This window comes from Odontesthes bonariensis, chromosome 4 (genome assembly GCF_027942865.1).
Source record: "Odontesthes bonariensis isolate fOdoBon6 chromosome 4, fOdoBon6.hap1, whole genome shotgun sequence".
NCBI classification, from domain to species: Eukaryota; Metazoa; Chordata; class Actinopteri; order Atheriniformes; family Atherinopsidae; genus Odontesthes; species Odontesthes bonariensis.
The window spans coordinates 14,283,965-14,297,326 of record NC_134509.1 but is presented as its reverse complement, the minus strand read 5'-3'; the positions used below and the strand labels follow the sequence as shown (position 1 = coordinate 14,297,326).

Below are 13,362 nucleotides of genomic sequence, written 5' to 3'. Positions count from 1 at the left end.
GTTTTCACCTATTACCCAAACGTACGATAATTGTTCATTTTGGTATTTTTTTGTAGATGCAACAAAAAAAATTGATCCATTGTGTGTCTTTGCAACATGCTTCTCGTAGCAAAGTGCCTAAAGCTGCAGTTTGCTGCAAATTGACTGTCATATGTAGACACAATACTGGTTCAACCCTTTAGTTAGGTGCCTTTTTTAATGCCTGAAAGATTCATAGGTCAGTGTTAAGTGGGTAAACAAACAAAATAACATATTCCTCTGAAAATAGTACAGGTACAATAACTGGACTGCAAGTGGGGGGAAAAGCAGCCAATGTGCACAGAAAAACTTCAAAAGAATTTCAGAAAGCCTGGAGAACTACTGCTTAAGACCACTTTTAATTGCAAAAAAAAGTCTGGCTACTCGGAAGCAAAACAGGAAATGAGGGGTGGCCTAAGACTCATCACACAGTACTGTATCTATAAGCAGTGCATCACATAACACTGTTCGGTTTGAACTACAACAATCCTTGTTTGAGGATCTGTACATGCTGCACTATAACCAGGACAGACCCTTGTAAATGATTAGAAACCATTTAAAACTAATGGTAATCACATTTTGATTTCAACACATTTTTGTTATAATTGTGGGATGAACTTCTGTCCTGTAAGGTTTAAATGTCATCACAAGAAAGTGTGTGCGACTTTATTTTGAATTAAAATTGTGTGTACTTTCATGTCTTCTTTAAACAGATATACTGTTCCCAATCCGTGGACATCCTGCTGCCTTCTGATTTTTGATTTATTTTTTTCTCCCCACCATAGCTTCAGCACTGCCTACCAGTGTATCTACTACTCCCCAGAGCACACAGCCAAAGCTCAGGAAGTACTCAGTACCATGAGTCTCCTACAGCCCCTCATCACAAGCTTAGCTGACCAGCTCCTCCAGGCTGCCCACGAGCACTCCTCCCCCGGACTGAGGGATGCACTCAAGAGCCTCTCTGACAAGGTGAGGAAGCACCGACACCTTTCATCTATCTTCAATTGCAATTCAACTCTCCCTTCATTCTTTCCCCTTCCCCTGAAGCCTCTGCAATACTTAAAGCATGGGCATACCATTAAAAACCAATGGTATGCCCATGCAAGACACAGGACAGCCCTATAAATATATCATTACTTGTGGATATGACTTTATTTAGGTCTAGATCTAATTATCTATTCTCAGGACTTTTGTTTCCAAGCACATAAACAATTATTTTTGTGGTGTAGCTGAAATTGGCAACACTTACAACACCAACACAGACTTACCAGGCCTACTTTAGATTGAGCGTTGTACCGGCAACGCTTGTTTCTACCCACTGCTTTGCTCATTGCAAACAAAAGCTGCGCAATTTTCAAAATAACTTTAAATCCTTCAGTTGCTTTGAGACAGTCTCACAGACACATGCACACACTAAACAGACAACCTCGAGGAAAATCCGTAACTCATCATAAAAATGCCAAACTAACAAACACGTATAGCAGCATGGAGGTTTATGGAGTTGCGGCGTTTTTATCAGTATAATTAATGAATTACATCTGGTGCTGTCAGATTGCAATCTGTTGTGGGAGAGATTGTTTTTGCCACAGTGGAATAGAGCCCAATCAGCCTGCTTAATTGGTACATTCGCTCTGTCACCACTTCCTCTCATCCTTGATTAGACACGCACACGTTGGCCAAGTAAACCCCTGGCCTGGTCAGCACAAGCAGAGCTGCTCTCTGATTAAGATCTCAAGCTGTGTTTGTGTGTGAGAGAGATGGAAGTGCGAACATGTGTCTATTTGTCAAAAGCTGAGGACCAAGTGATGTCCTCCTCTTCAACTCTCATGAGCAATGCATGTAAATGTTTTTAAAGACGCTCGCATTCATCAGTGTGTTTGCAGAGACTTGCAGTTGCATACTTGTATAAATATGTAAAGTGTTTATGTTTTATAAACACTTTACATACTACATATTACATATTACATAATAACACAGTTACTTATGCACGTTATTAAGAGCCCAGTGGGGACAAACCAGATACTGGCTCTAGAGCAGACCTTCCCCTGCCACCTTAGTTTGGAGAGTGCTCACTTGATCGCAATTGATTGCAATTTTTGATTTGTGCAACCAGATGTCACTACGTCAAACGCACTATTAAAACCGTTGAAAGAGTTCAAAGACTTTCTGTAAAACTTTGATGTCACTTCAGAGTGTGACAAATGATCCCAAGATGCAGAGGCACATTAAAAATGACAAGCATTAGCAAACTGCTGGCCATTCGAATAAAAGTAATCTTGTATAGAAGTCTATAAGAAAACCTACGTGTCCTCATTTATTGTTATTTTTTTGTACGTTCATGTTCTCAGTATTTCTAAGTTTTCTTCTTTTTTTTAAACGACGTAAGTTTAAAGACATCCAGCTGCAAATAGCAACCAACTGAATATCCCCTCACACATAGATAACCACTGCTCCAAGCATCTGAGAAGAAGCTATGTTTGCTGCCAGGATTGCAAAAGGTCCTCACTAAAGCAAGTATTTGGTTTGTCCATTCGAGACTGCTATAAAAAGGTGGCAGTACAGGTCTGTAGGTTATGAATTAATTCTTCATATTATTCAATACGAATGAAATCATAGTAATGAAGATTATGTTCCATTTCTGCGGAACAATCGTCCTAAATATTACACACTGGTACATTGATACAGCAGGATGTTGGTTTCGGGTCAAAGAGAATATAAACAGGGTCAGTTTTACTTCATGCTTCTCTCACTTGAGGCCTCAAAAGTCAACAAAAGAGTTAGAGAATTCTCAGTGGATAAGCCCATCTTTTTCAAACCGTCTATGGGCTAAATATAACTTTTTCTAGCACAGATCCCCCTTATGGTCATTTAACAGCAGGAGTCTTAAGGCAGGAAATTAATGGCAGCGGAGATCTATTGAGTTTCCCTGCATCTCCTGCTGCAAATGATATTTTTCCACTGTTGCCTTGGACACAAAATTTGAGTATTTTAACATCAGTTGCTGTAAATTTGTTTCATTGCAGCTTTTGTAAACTTGTAAAGAACACTGTTTCTTCTATGGCACCCCATTATCTTTTCCTAAAGCACTCCCTACCTTTAGGCCACAAAAAAAATTGGATGGAAAATAGATAAGTTTCCTAATAGTTAGAAGGAGTAACACCTTTAGAGAATCCGCTCTGTCTCATGACTTTTTCCCTGTCTCCAGGCCTTATTCAGTATCTTCCTCCAATACTTTGGCTGGGTACTTTCTGATTAGCTCTGGACATAGCAGATGTGAAGTTTCTCTTTTTTATATGATGATGAGTCTGTTGATGATGATGATTATAATTTCCCTCTGATGATAATCATAGTGAAATGGCAACTGCAACACCTCCCTCCAGCTGTGTCCTTGGAAAAGTAATATTTCCTCACTTCAGCGTTAACCTGGAAAAAAAAAAAGCTGTGGGTTTGATCACCTATCCATGATGATATTAGATTATATTGTGTTTAGGGGTCGTAAATGCAAATAGTGAGTCTCCTCACTGCCAAGTGTTGCTGGAACCTGACCAGCTTCATCCACTGAGCCTCTCTCCATCTCTCAAGTGAAGGTGGAAACCATGAAAAAGTTCTATTCTTAACAACCGAAATCTGCTCATCCTTCAGGGGAGAACTACTCAGGATAAATAGAGGCCAACACTTTTCCTTCTTTTTTGATCAAGCATATCTTCTTTTCCCAGCTGTAGTGCAGAGAGGCATTTTCAGACTTGAACTCCTGTGCAGTAAAGATCACGTCAGTGAATGCAGTGCATACTGAAAAAAGGCAACCAGCACAATTTCTCTCAAGCGATTTTGAGCATTTCAGATCTTTCATAACGGGTGTTTTATAACTAACATTTTATTTTGAACACGTTATCTCTATGGATCTTGCAGTACATCACTGAAATGTTGTTGCACTTCAATTTGGGTAATCATGGCAAGTAGAACCTCTGTAGATCTTTTTTTTCTGGGAATGTGACTCAGTGATTGCTAAGTTGATCGGCTTGCTTGCTGTGTAATGCTATCTTACACCCACAAAGCTTTTAAGAGTTGCATATATAGGAAAGTCAAAATTATATGAATTATCTGACCCTTTGTCCAGAAATGCAAATGAGACTGATTTTAAATACAGTGTTTGACTTTGTTAATTCGTTTCAGAAAGTGAATAATGTGTGGTCTCATAGAGAAATTAACATTGAGGTCAGATGGACAGAGTTCAGTTTGAATGAATTTACATTTTAAATCTCCAACTGTGGCTGAATGTTTGGGTTACTGCATCAAGTGTTGCACTTTTCACTTGGATACTTTTGTGCTTCAAAATTGTTTTTGCTCGTATATGTAAGACTGAGTGCACGTAGTTGTCTTCCAGCAGAAATGCCTGTTCTCAGATAATTACACGTCATCCTATCTATAGATTTTAGTTGTCACTTCATTGACTTACTGTAATGGAACTCGTTAGGCTCCCTGCAAGCCAATTAAAAAGGTTATGAATTACATGTAATGGTATTTTAAGTGCAGTCCATGTTTCTCTGTTCAAACACTCTACAAATGGCTCGTTCACTTTGGCAAAACGCCGTCATACTTTTTTCTTTTTAAATCAAGGGCAGAAGAAATAAACCAGATGGATGAGTAAATGTGTTTTTATTAATGACTGAAACAGACTGTAGCCCCCATCACAAGAAAATCACTGCTCACAGTAGACTCTTTTATAGCTACAGTCTTGTTATAATGAGTTTAAACTGTCTGATTTGTGAAAACTGGTCATAGTGCCAGAAGTATTGGATGGGTTTAATTAGATCACATTTTTGTTTTCAACTCATTGACAAAACAGGAAAGGAGAGGGGACATGATCTTACAGAGTTGATACACTGGTGGTTGGGCAGCAGATAGACAGCTGTGAAGTGATGTCATAATGTGCGAGGAGAAGACGCAAATGAGCTTCACAGGTGGGAGGCAGAAAGATGAAAAAAATTACAAGAAGCATTTCTGTACCAACGTGTACAAAAGACAGAAATCCAAAATGTGTCAGAACATGGCAGAACATGGCAAGACTTGACATGAAGGAAAACTAACTGCTAAGCTGATAATGATGTTGAGGATCTATATAGATGTATAAAGTGGGAAGGGATGGAGGTGTATGATTATCTGTGACCGAGACCTGCTTTGAAACGAGGGCAGGAAGCAAAACTCAACAGAATAAACAAGAACCAAATAATTTTAAGAAAAAACATAGAAAATCTAAAATATGAAATATGATAAAGAAAAGAAAAGATTTTTTTTTTAAAACGAGAGTAGAGACAAAAAACAGAAACAAAATCCATTGACCATGACAACTATAGATGTCCAGTACATGAACTGTCAAACATTTGAGTTCAGTTGAAATGGCTTGGATTTGAATTTTAGTACTAATAACTGGGACTTGAGGCTTTTGACTTAAAAATACTTGATTCAAATCAAATTTCCTAGCTAGTCAATCCACAGATCCACAAAAGTATCCATTAAAGTTGCAGAAGAGAGCCACGATGGTGTCAGTTTGGGAAAAAACTGACAACAAAGCTTAAACCAATTAGTACAAACCATGAGGTGAAAAAAAACTAAATAATGTATGGAAAACCGATTGTCACGTTGCATTTGTAGTAATCCCCTGCATCCACTGTAGAGTTCCCTTTGGTTTTACCACAACACAGGCTAAGTTAAAGTTACTGAAACTGAAGGATTTCCGCAGGATTGCCATGTGTGTATTTAATCCAGTTGGTGTGTTTAAGTCACCGTGTCCATGATTCATATAATGCAGGCAAGACACTTGATGGTTGTAATCTTTTCTTATAAAAGCAATGAAAAAAAAGAATCTGCAATGTCCAATATTAGAAGACTTTCTGTCACTTTGTAACATAACATCACTCGTTAAATCCTGTTTTCTTTTTCTTTTTCTTTACATGAATTACGGATAATCACTCAAATGCAAAGTCGGATAAGTGGAAATGACGAACCATTTATCATTTTAAACTTTTATGTAATGTGATAGTTGTTTCAAAAAAAAACTTCTAAAACAAATTGGAACAAATTTTAGGAGCCATAAGATGTAAATGTAATACATAATTTCTCTTATTAAAAATGGCATTCATCTATGTAAATTATGTCTTTGGGGGGTCAAAAACTCAAAGTTTGGGACTTGCTTGTCTTGTTTTGGGTTTGGACTCCTGGAGTTCAGACTCATTTGTCTAAAAAAAACTGCAGCTTTAAGCTTACAGAAAACAAGCCACATAAGTTATAAACAGCATGATGATCAATAGGGATGTGCAGTTATGCAATCATAAATGCACTGAGGTTCGATTGAAGAGTGATCTGATAACTCAGGGGGAAAAAACTAAAACTAAACACTAACGATTGGATGAGTAAAGTAAATTCTAATTTCCAGTGCCCCTGATTAACTTACAAAACAGCTAAAAAGAATATAAGTGAAGTTTGTTCATGTCAAAATAGAGGTATTTGAACTTTTAAGTCACTCAGGAAGGATTTAATGCAAAAAATGAATCCCTTTTTCTAATAGAAAATAACAAATAATCATGCAAATGACTGAGTTGAAAAAGACTGTTTTGCTTTCGTAAAACACTAACAGGTACTGCACCCATTTACAGAGAGTCATAACTGTATATTGATTTTATTAAAAAGGTGTAAAAGCCAAATAAAGCTTGGAGTCACTTCATTATAACCTCTGCACAAAGTACCAGGGATTCTTCACCACAGTTATCTACTTCTACACCAACAGAGCAGTTTTTACTATTTCTTGCTGTCTCAATAAGCTCAGGCCACATCAGAGGGGTCAGAGCGGGAAAACACTGTTTGTATGGCAAATAAAGGCACGTTGACCTCACAAGTCTCTTTTCGTGGAGCAGTTTATGTGTTTTGTTTTACTTCATTTTCTGTGGTGATAGAATTGCTTATTGCAGTGGTAACTCAATTACTCTTGAGGGCCCTTATCATTTGTTATGCAGTGGCAGCAGCATGCATAAGGCTTCTTGGTACCGGGATCATCATAAACTTACAGTAGGTGCTGAATTTGAGATCAAAGGGGCTGGGCTCCTCAGAGAGGCAGACTGTGGGAGAGGTAATTGAATTGTCTGTTGTTTGTTGGTGTTATTCTCCTCGCTGGCTGGGCTGCGGTAAGGCAGAGCAGCTTCTTTACGCTCAAGGAAAGTGTTCATTTTCCTTGTTACTTTTCGCTTCCTCTGTAAATAGTTTCCTGTTGTGTCTTCGACCCATTCTGCCTTGACAATGCAACAACCCTTCTCTATCTCGCACACTTACTCTGTCTTTTTTTGCTTTTTCAGCACTTCATTTTTTACCTGTTGTCTTATCGAAATTGTAACTGTCTTGTCTCTCTTTAAATCTATACCTCGCTTGTTTTGTTACAGACGGAACAATTTGTTCACACCCTAAAGGATGAATTGGTCAAGAGTGCTCTGCTAGCACTCCATGCAGCACGGCCGGGGTACGTCTCTAAAAGCCAGAGGCAAACCCCGGTGCAGGGCTGTCATCAAGGCCACGTCAGCCAGGACAGTGACCAGAATCAGAGCCCAGTCCAGGGACTTCCAGGCCATAGTCCGGCCACATCAGCAACTGAGAGCACAGTGGTGTGTAATAATGTGGAAGGACTGCAAACAGCGACTAGAGGAGAAGCTGGGCCTGTGCCAATGAAACACCAAGACTCCATACCGCATCATAAAGAGTATGATGAGGAGGAATGGGTACGTCTGGCTACTTTAATGGGTATGAAGTACTAAGGTGCTTTTTTCATGCTGCTTTCTTCTCTTAAGGAAATTTCAGAGGACAATTTTGTACTTTATACAGCTTTTTGTGCGTAAAACACATTAAGATCTCAAACAGTATCATTCAGTCTAAAATCATTCAGTATCATTCAGTCTAAAATCTTTAAGATTTTAACGTATGATTTGATAGACAGTTTTACAGCTGTTCTTCACAGCAGAGCACACGCAGAGAAACATACTTGTACTATTTCACTCATCCACCATTGTTTTTGGCAAATGATTTAATTTACCTGTGAACTTAGATTGAATGCCCAACATTAGTCATTTATCAAAGGATTTTACATCATTTATCCTGACAAACCTACTGCAGAGGATTATTATGTGGTATCATTGTTATTGGACCTAAGCCAGCCTGCTTCTTTTCATGTGAGGGTGTGATTGTTTGTTTGTGTGTGAAGACAGTATCTGTCACACTGGCTGCAGGAGTTCATCGTGTTTTCTGCACACCAATGCGGAACTATCACTCAAAACATTCCTTACCATTATAACAGGTTCAAAACATTTTTTTTTCTTTCTACTGACTAACACAAAAATACACAATGCTCTTAAACACACATACAGAAATAGGAGTGTCTATTCATCAGTGAACAGTTGGAGCTCACGAAAAGAAAAAAAGGAACAGTGGAAATGCTTTGAGAGTAATCCATACAGCAGTATCCTTTTGATCTTTTTGATATAAAGACAGTTGTCAGAAAGACACCAATATATCTTTTGGCTTTATTTCTCATTTTTTTATTCTTTTTCAGGTTTCTTCCATCTCACTGCCTTAAAAGGAGAGAGAGACAAAGAAAGACACAGATGTAATCAGTTAGGCTGAGCTGGCCTGACTGGTTGTGGGTTTATCTCTTTCAGGACAGGGTGTGGGCTAATGTGGCCAAATGCCTCAACTGTGTGATCGCTATGGTGGATAAACTCCAAGACGAGGACAACAGCAAACAGGAGCCAGTTCCTGAGCAGCAGCTAGCTGATGTCATCACCTCACACAATCCTGGTAAATTACTTTTTACTTTGTTTAGGCTAAAGTTCTTAAGCCAACAAATTAGGTGTATTCGAGACTTTTTCTGGCTACATAATGATAATAACAGAGATGTTGGCTGGGTCCAAGCATGCGTGTATTTCTTAAACTGCAGATTCTTTGTGCAGCCAGAGAAGAACATAATAATTCATACTGATCTTAGAAAATAAATAAGCCCCTAAAGTGGTTCAATGAAAGTTTTAGACTCCACTTTAAAAGAGTCCTGGCCCATCTGCACCACTGCTACTCTTAACTCTACACATACTACTGTATCCATTAACCATACAAACCTGTGAAAAATAAGGCACATTTTAAAGATTTGCTGATTTTACTTTCATTTGTTGTTATTGGTCAGTTTTCCTCAACTGCAAAGACTAAACAGCAACCAAATTCCTTTGATGAATCAAGTATGTTTACATTCCTTATCTTTTGGGTAAGGGCAGATCAACCTAGTTCCCTTTATGGTTGCCTGCCTCACCAAAGTAATCCAAATGTGTTGAATAGATTATAGAATATTAAACTAGGTGGCATGACACATTCTTATATCTTTGTGTTTATTTCTGATTATGGCAGATGCAGTCCTCTATAGTTCAGTCCTGCACACCAGTTTAAAAATATTTCAGTCTGCAAAATTGTGCAGAACAGAATTCTTTTCACTCTGTTTCCGTTGGATTAAAGTCAGGACTTTGACTAGGCAGTTCTTAAACATTAACTTTATTCTTCTATAACATTTCTTTGGTAGAACGTGTGTACTTAGGTTTCTGGTGGGATTTATTTCACATACAGATGTTATGACACTTTCCTTTCCAGTCAACTTGTGTAATTAAGAATAAGTTACTTCTTCAATGATTCCAAGCCATCCCGTTTCATATGCTGCACAACAGGCCCAAACTATAATACTACCAACACCATGCTTCAAAGATGATTTGACATTCTTATGCTGGAAAACCATGTTGTCCAATGCTTCTCATTTAAATTGAACAGTTCTGTTTTGGTCTCATCTGCACAAGAAGCATTTTTCTTGCAGCCTTTTTGTTTGTCCACATGATCTTTAGCAAACTGCAGAAAGGTAGAAATGTTCTTTTTGAAGATGAGTAGCATTGTCCTCACAGCCTTCCCGTGCTTATGTGCCATTCAGTGCTCCTCTGATGGTGTACCTATGGACATCAATCAGTGTGGGAGACAGAGCTGGCTCTGATTTCACCTTCAAATGAGCTCTTCCAAGAGATTCACATACAGCACAGTTACATGCACAGTTGAGTCGAACTACGGTTACAGCTAGACTTGACCATTTGTTTGGTCCACGATCCTTGTAACAGTTTACATGATTAGGAGCAGAATCGAGTTGTTGACTCGCAACGCTGTGGTCTGTCTGAGAAAACATTTTACTGCTTCAATTTTCTTCTGTGGGAAATCATTGTACACGTAAATATGGCTGAATTGTTCACAGACATCATTATGTTATCTAAATGGTGAATTTCTCAGACAACACTGTGGTTATAAAATTAGGAATTCATTAGAGCGGAGTGACATTCTAGAGATGCTTCAAGCGACTGCAAGTTGGCATGTTAATAAGCTGATTTTTCACAATTTCTGACGTGTTTAGTCATCTGACAAAAGAAATGAGAATGAAAGCAGCTTTACTTGGAATTCAGATGTATTAATATACAGTTAACTTTTACGGAAGCTTTAGCTCAAGAGGAAGCGCAGTCACCCACCAATTGGAAGGTCAGTGGTTTGACTTTGGCTTCCCCAGGCGATCTTCGGTGTATGAATGTGGCTGAATGAGTAGGAAGCACGTAGTTATGCATAGACTAAGACGTGCTGTATGAGTGTGGCATGTAGTGTTAGAAGCGCTTTGAGTGGTCAGCTAGACTAGAAAAGTACAATCCATTTACTGTTTATACAAAAAATTTGTAACCTCGCAATTTTTGCATTTTCATTCTCTGAGTGTGCTTGTCCGGGTTTGAGTACCCAGTTTGACTCAATTTCATGTTGACATGCATTAGAAAATTCCTGTTTTGGTCAGACTAACACAATAATTTGTGTTCTCAAGTATTATGTCGACATCCTTCTAGTTTTACCACTCAGGAACATTGAAATATTGGATGAATATTGGATGGATTTCAATATTCTTGTCTCATTTGTTTAAAATGATCATCTTCATCAACTTTTAGGTTAGTTAAACTTCAATGTGCTCGTTAATAGCGATGCATCCTAGGTTTCTTGAGACGAGGTACTCATGTTACAAAACTGCAGTTCGTTTAGTCTAAGAATTTTTTCCCAACAAAGTAAATTAATTTTCACTGTCAGAGGTAACTATGACAAGAAACTCATGTTTATCAAAGAATCGTCTGAAGAATTGGAAATAGTGACACTTTCAGCTGGGACTGAGTTCAAACATTGGAAAATGAAACTCTTAAAAAATGTTGCCAGAGAAGAGGATGAAAAGTGCGTTTGAAATCCAGAGCCATTCACTGTTGACCAAAAGCTTCCCGGTCTTACCTTACATCCAATAAAATCCTGCCTGAAGCTTGTGTTTAGAGTCCAGGCTGTAGCAGCTGCCATCTGGCACACAGAGCGGCGCCTTTAGTCAGACCAGGCAACAAGGAGAGGCTTTCTGTTTGTGTGTGTTTCTGTCACTCTCCGACATCTGTGGAAGTGTTGGTGCATTTTTATCATTTGGTGCCGCAGCATTTGTGTCTCATAGTCGATGTGAGCTGAGAAGGCCATCCATCCAGTGTTCAGTCTGAAAGATAAACTCAATCCCCAGAGCACCTTTATTAAGATGCTGAACAGCCTCAGAGAAAGTGGTCATCTGCTTGCCTAATATAAACACGGATGGAATAATGACAGACGCTTTTATCTGCTTGTGGACATCAACACGTTGTGTGGATTTAGATGTTTGGACAGGTGTGTTGGTGAGGACGTGACAACTGGAGTTATACCCCCCCCCTTACCTTTCTTCTCAAATACTGCAGAGGCAGAGGCAGTATTTGCAGAAAGAGATAAGACATGATTTGTCTGACAAGGCAAGGATTTCTGTGCTGCTGCTCACTCTGGGAATCCTACTGTGCATGTGTGTTTGTCCACACTGATTTGCTCTTGCTATCTGAGAACTTTTCAATATGTGGAGGTTGAACAGAGTGCATGTTTCTAAAACTAATGCTGAGCAATACTTTATCCAACACTGCCCCCTGATGGTTGCTTTGTAGACCTCTCTTTGGAGACCAGTTTACAGGGGAGGGATACGATCACAAGCTATAGCCTACAGCAAAACTGTTTCCAAATTCCTAACACAAGATAACTAAGACTAACCTTCTGGTGCTGTTAGGTTTGAAAAAAAAAAAAAACGTAACATCAAAACCCAATGACTTGATTATGTTGAGTTTGTGTTCTTTTCTTTTTTTTATTTGGTTCCTTTATTTGTCTTTGTTGCTAATCACATAATTTATATATTGTCTTTCAATATATAGCACAATGAGAGTACTTGTAATGAAAAGTGCAATATGAAGAAAGCTTCCATTGCCAGCCCCTGGCTCAGGCATTTCATTGACAGCTTGGTGAAAATGATACTGTAAACAAACGATCTCTAAGCTTAATTTGTATGAGTGGGCATCAAAACCTTACCTTAAAGGTATTTTAAAACTGTAACTTTAACCACACTGAGAGTTTTAATGTTGAAAACCCTTAAAGCTTATCTGTCATCTGCAGCTGTTCGTGACTGTATAAAAAGCCCCTTAAAGCCCTGCTGCTGTCTGGGGATAGCAGCACGCATACTTTATGTTGAGAAATCTGTTGCCTTTGGTTAGAGATATTCTATGCAACAGCACAGTTCTGTTGTGCACCGTTGCCCATTGTGTTATAAACCTTGTTAGATTATTTCAAATTTATACTCGGCTGTTGTGAAAGAACCACACATGTCTACACATGTTTATCAGGTGTCAAAAGCAGTTTTCACCATTTGATCAAGCTGGAGATGACAAAATACAAGACGTCATTACTTTTGTGCATTACTGGCTGCTTTCCATCACATCTTTGTAAAGAACAAGTCTGAACTCCCATTGGGCCTCTCCATAATGATGGTATTGAGCTACGTAGCTTGTATTTTTCCGATCACTGTCACCTTGGAGGTGCTGCAAAGCATTTTCCCTTCACACATAGATAGTTTGCTTTTGCTAAGAAGTGTCCCCAACCATCATTCTCCATCGTTCTCCACAGGTGACTGGAGGGAGCAGTTGTGTCCGCTGGTGACCAGGTTAAAGGAGTGTGTGATGGAGGTGATGGAGAAGGCAAAGAGAGCCATGACTTTTGTCCTCCTGCAGGAGGCAGCCTGCAGCATACCACAAGGCTTCCTCCTCCAGCAGAGGAGAGATGTCGTCTTCACTCAGGCAGTAGGTGGCTGCACTGATCTAATATAAGGGCCTCTAAAGGATATTGAATATTTCCACGACTTATTTTTGCTCCATCCGAAGTGAAAGTTTT

The 13,362-nt window shown here is 38.9% G+C and overlaps 1 protein-coding gene across 5 annotated transcripts in view; it reads left to right on the top strand.

Moving 5' to 3' along the window:
- Positions 1–13,362, top strand: part of inpp4b (inositol polyphosphate-4-phosphatase type II B) — a 162,780-nt gene that overhangs the window by 133,699 nt on the left and 15,719 nt on the right. For all 5 annotated transcript variants that reach the window (XM_075463122.1, XM_075463121.1, XM_075463123.1 and 2 more), the window contains 4 exons: positions 804–987; positions 7,449–7,781; positions 8,715–8,853; positions 13,099–13,271. In XM_075463122.1, coding sequence (XP_075319237.1) covers positions 804–987; positions 7,449–7,781; positions 8,715–8,853; positions 13,099–13,271 — 829 coding nt within the window. The remainder of the gene's footprint in view (positions 1–803; positions 988–7,448; positions 7,782–8,714; positions 8,854–13,098; positions 13,272–13,362) is intronic.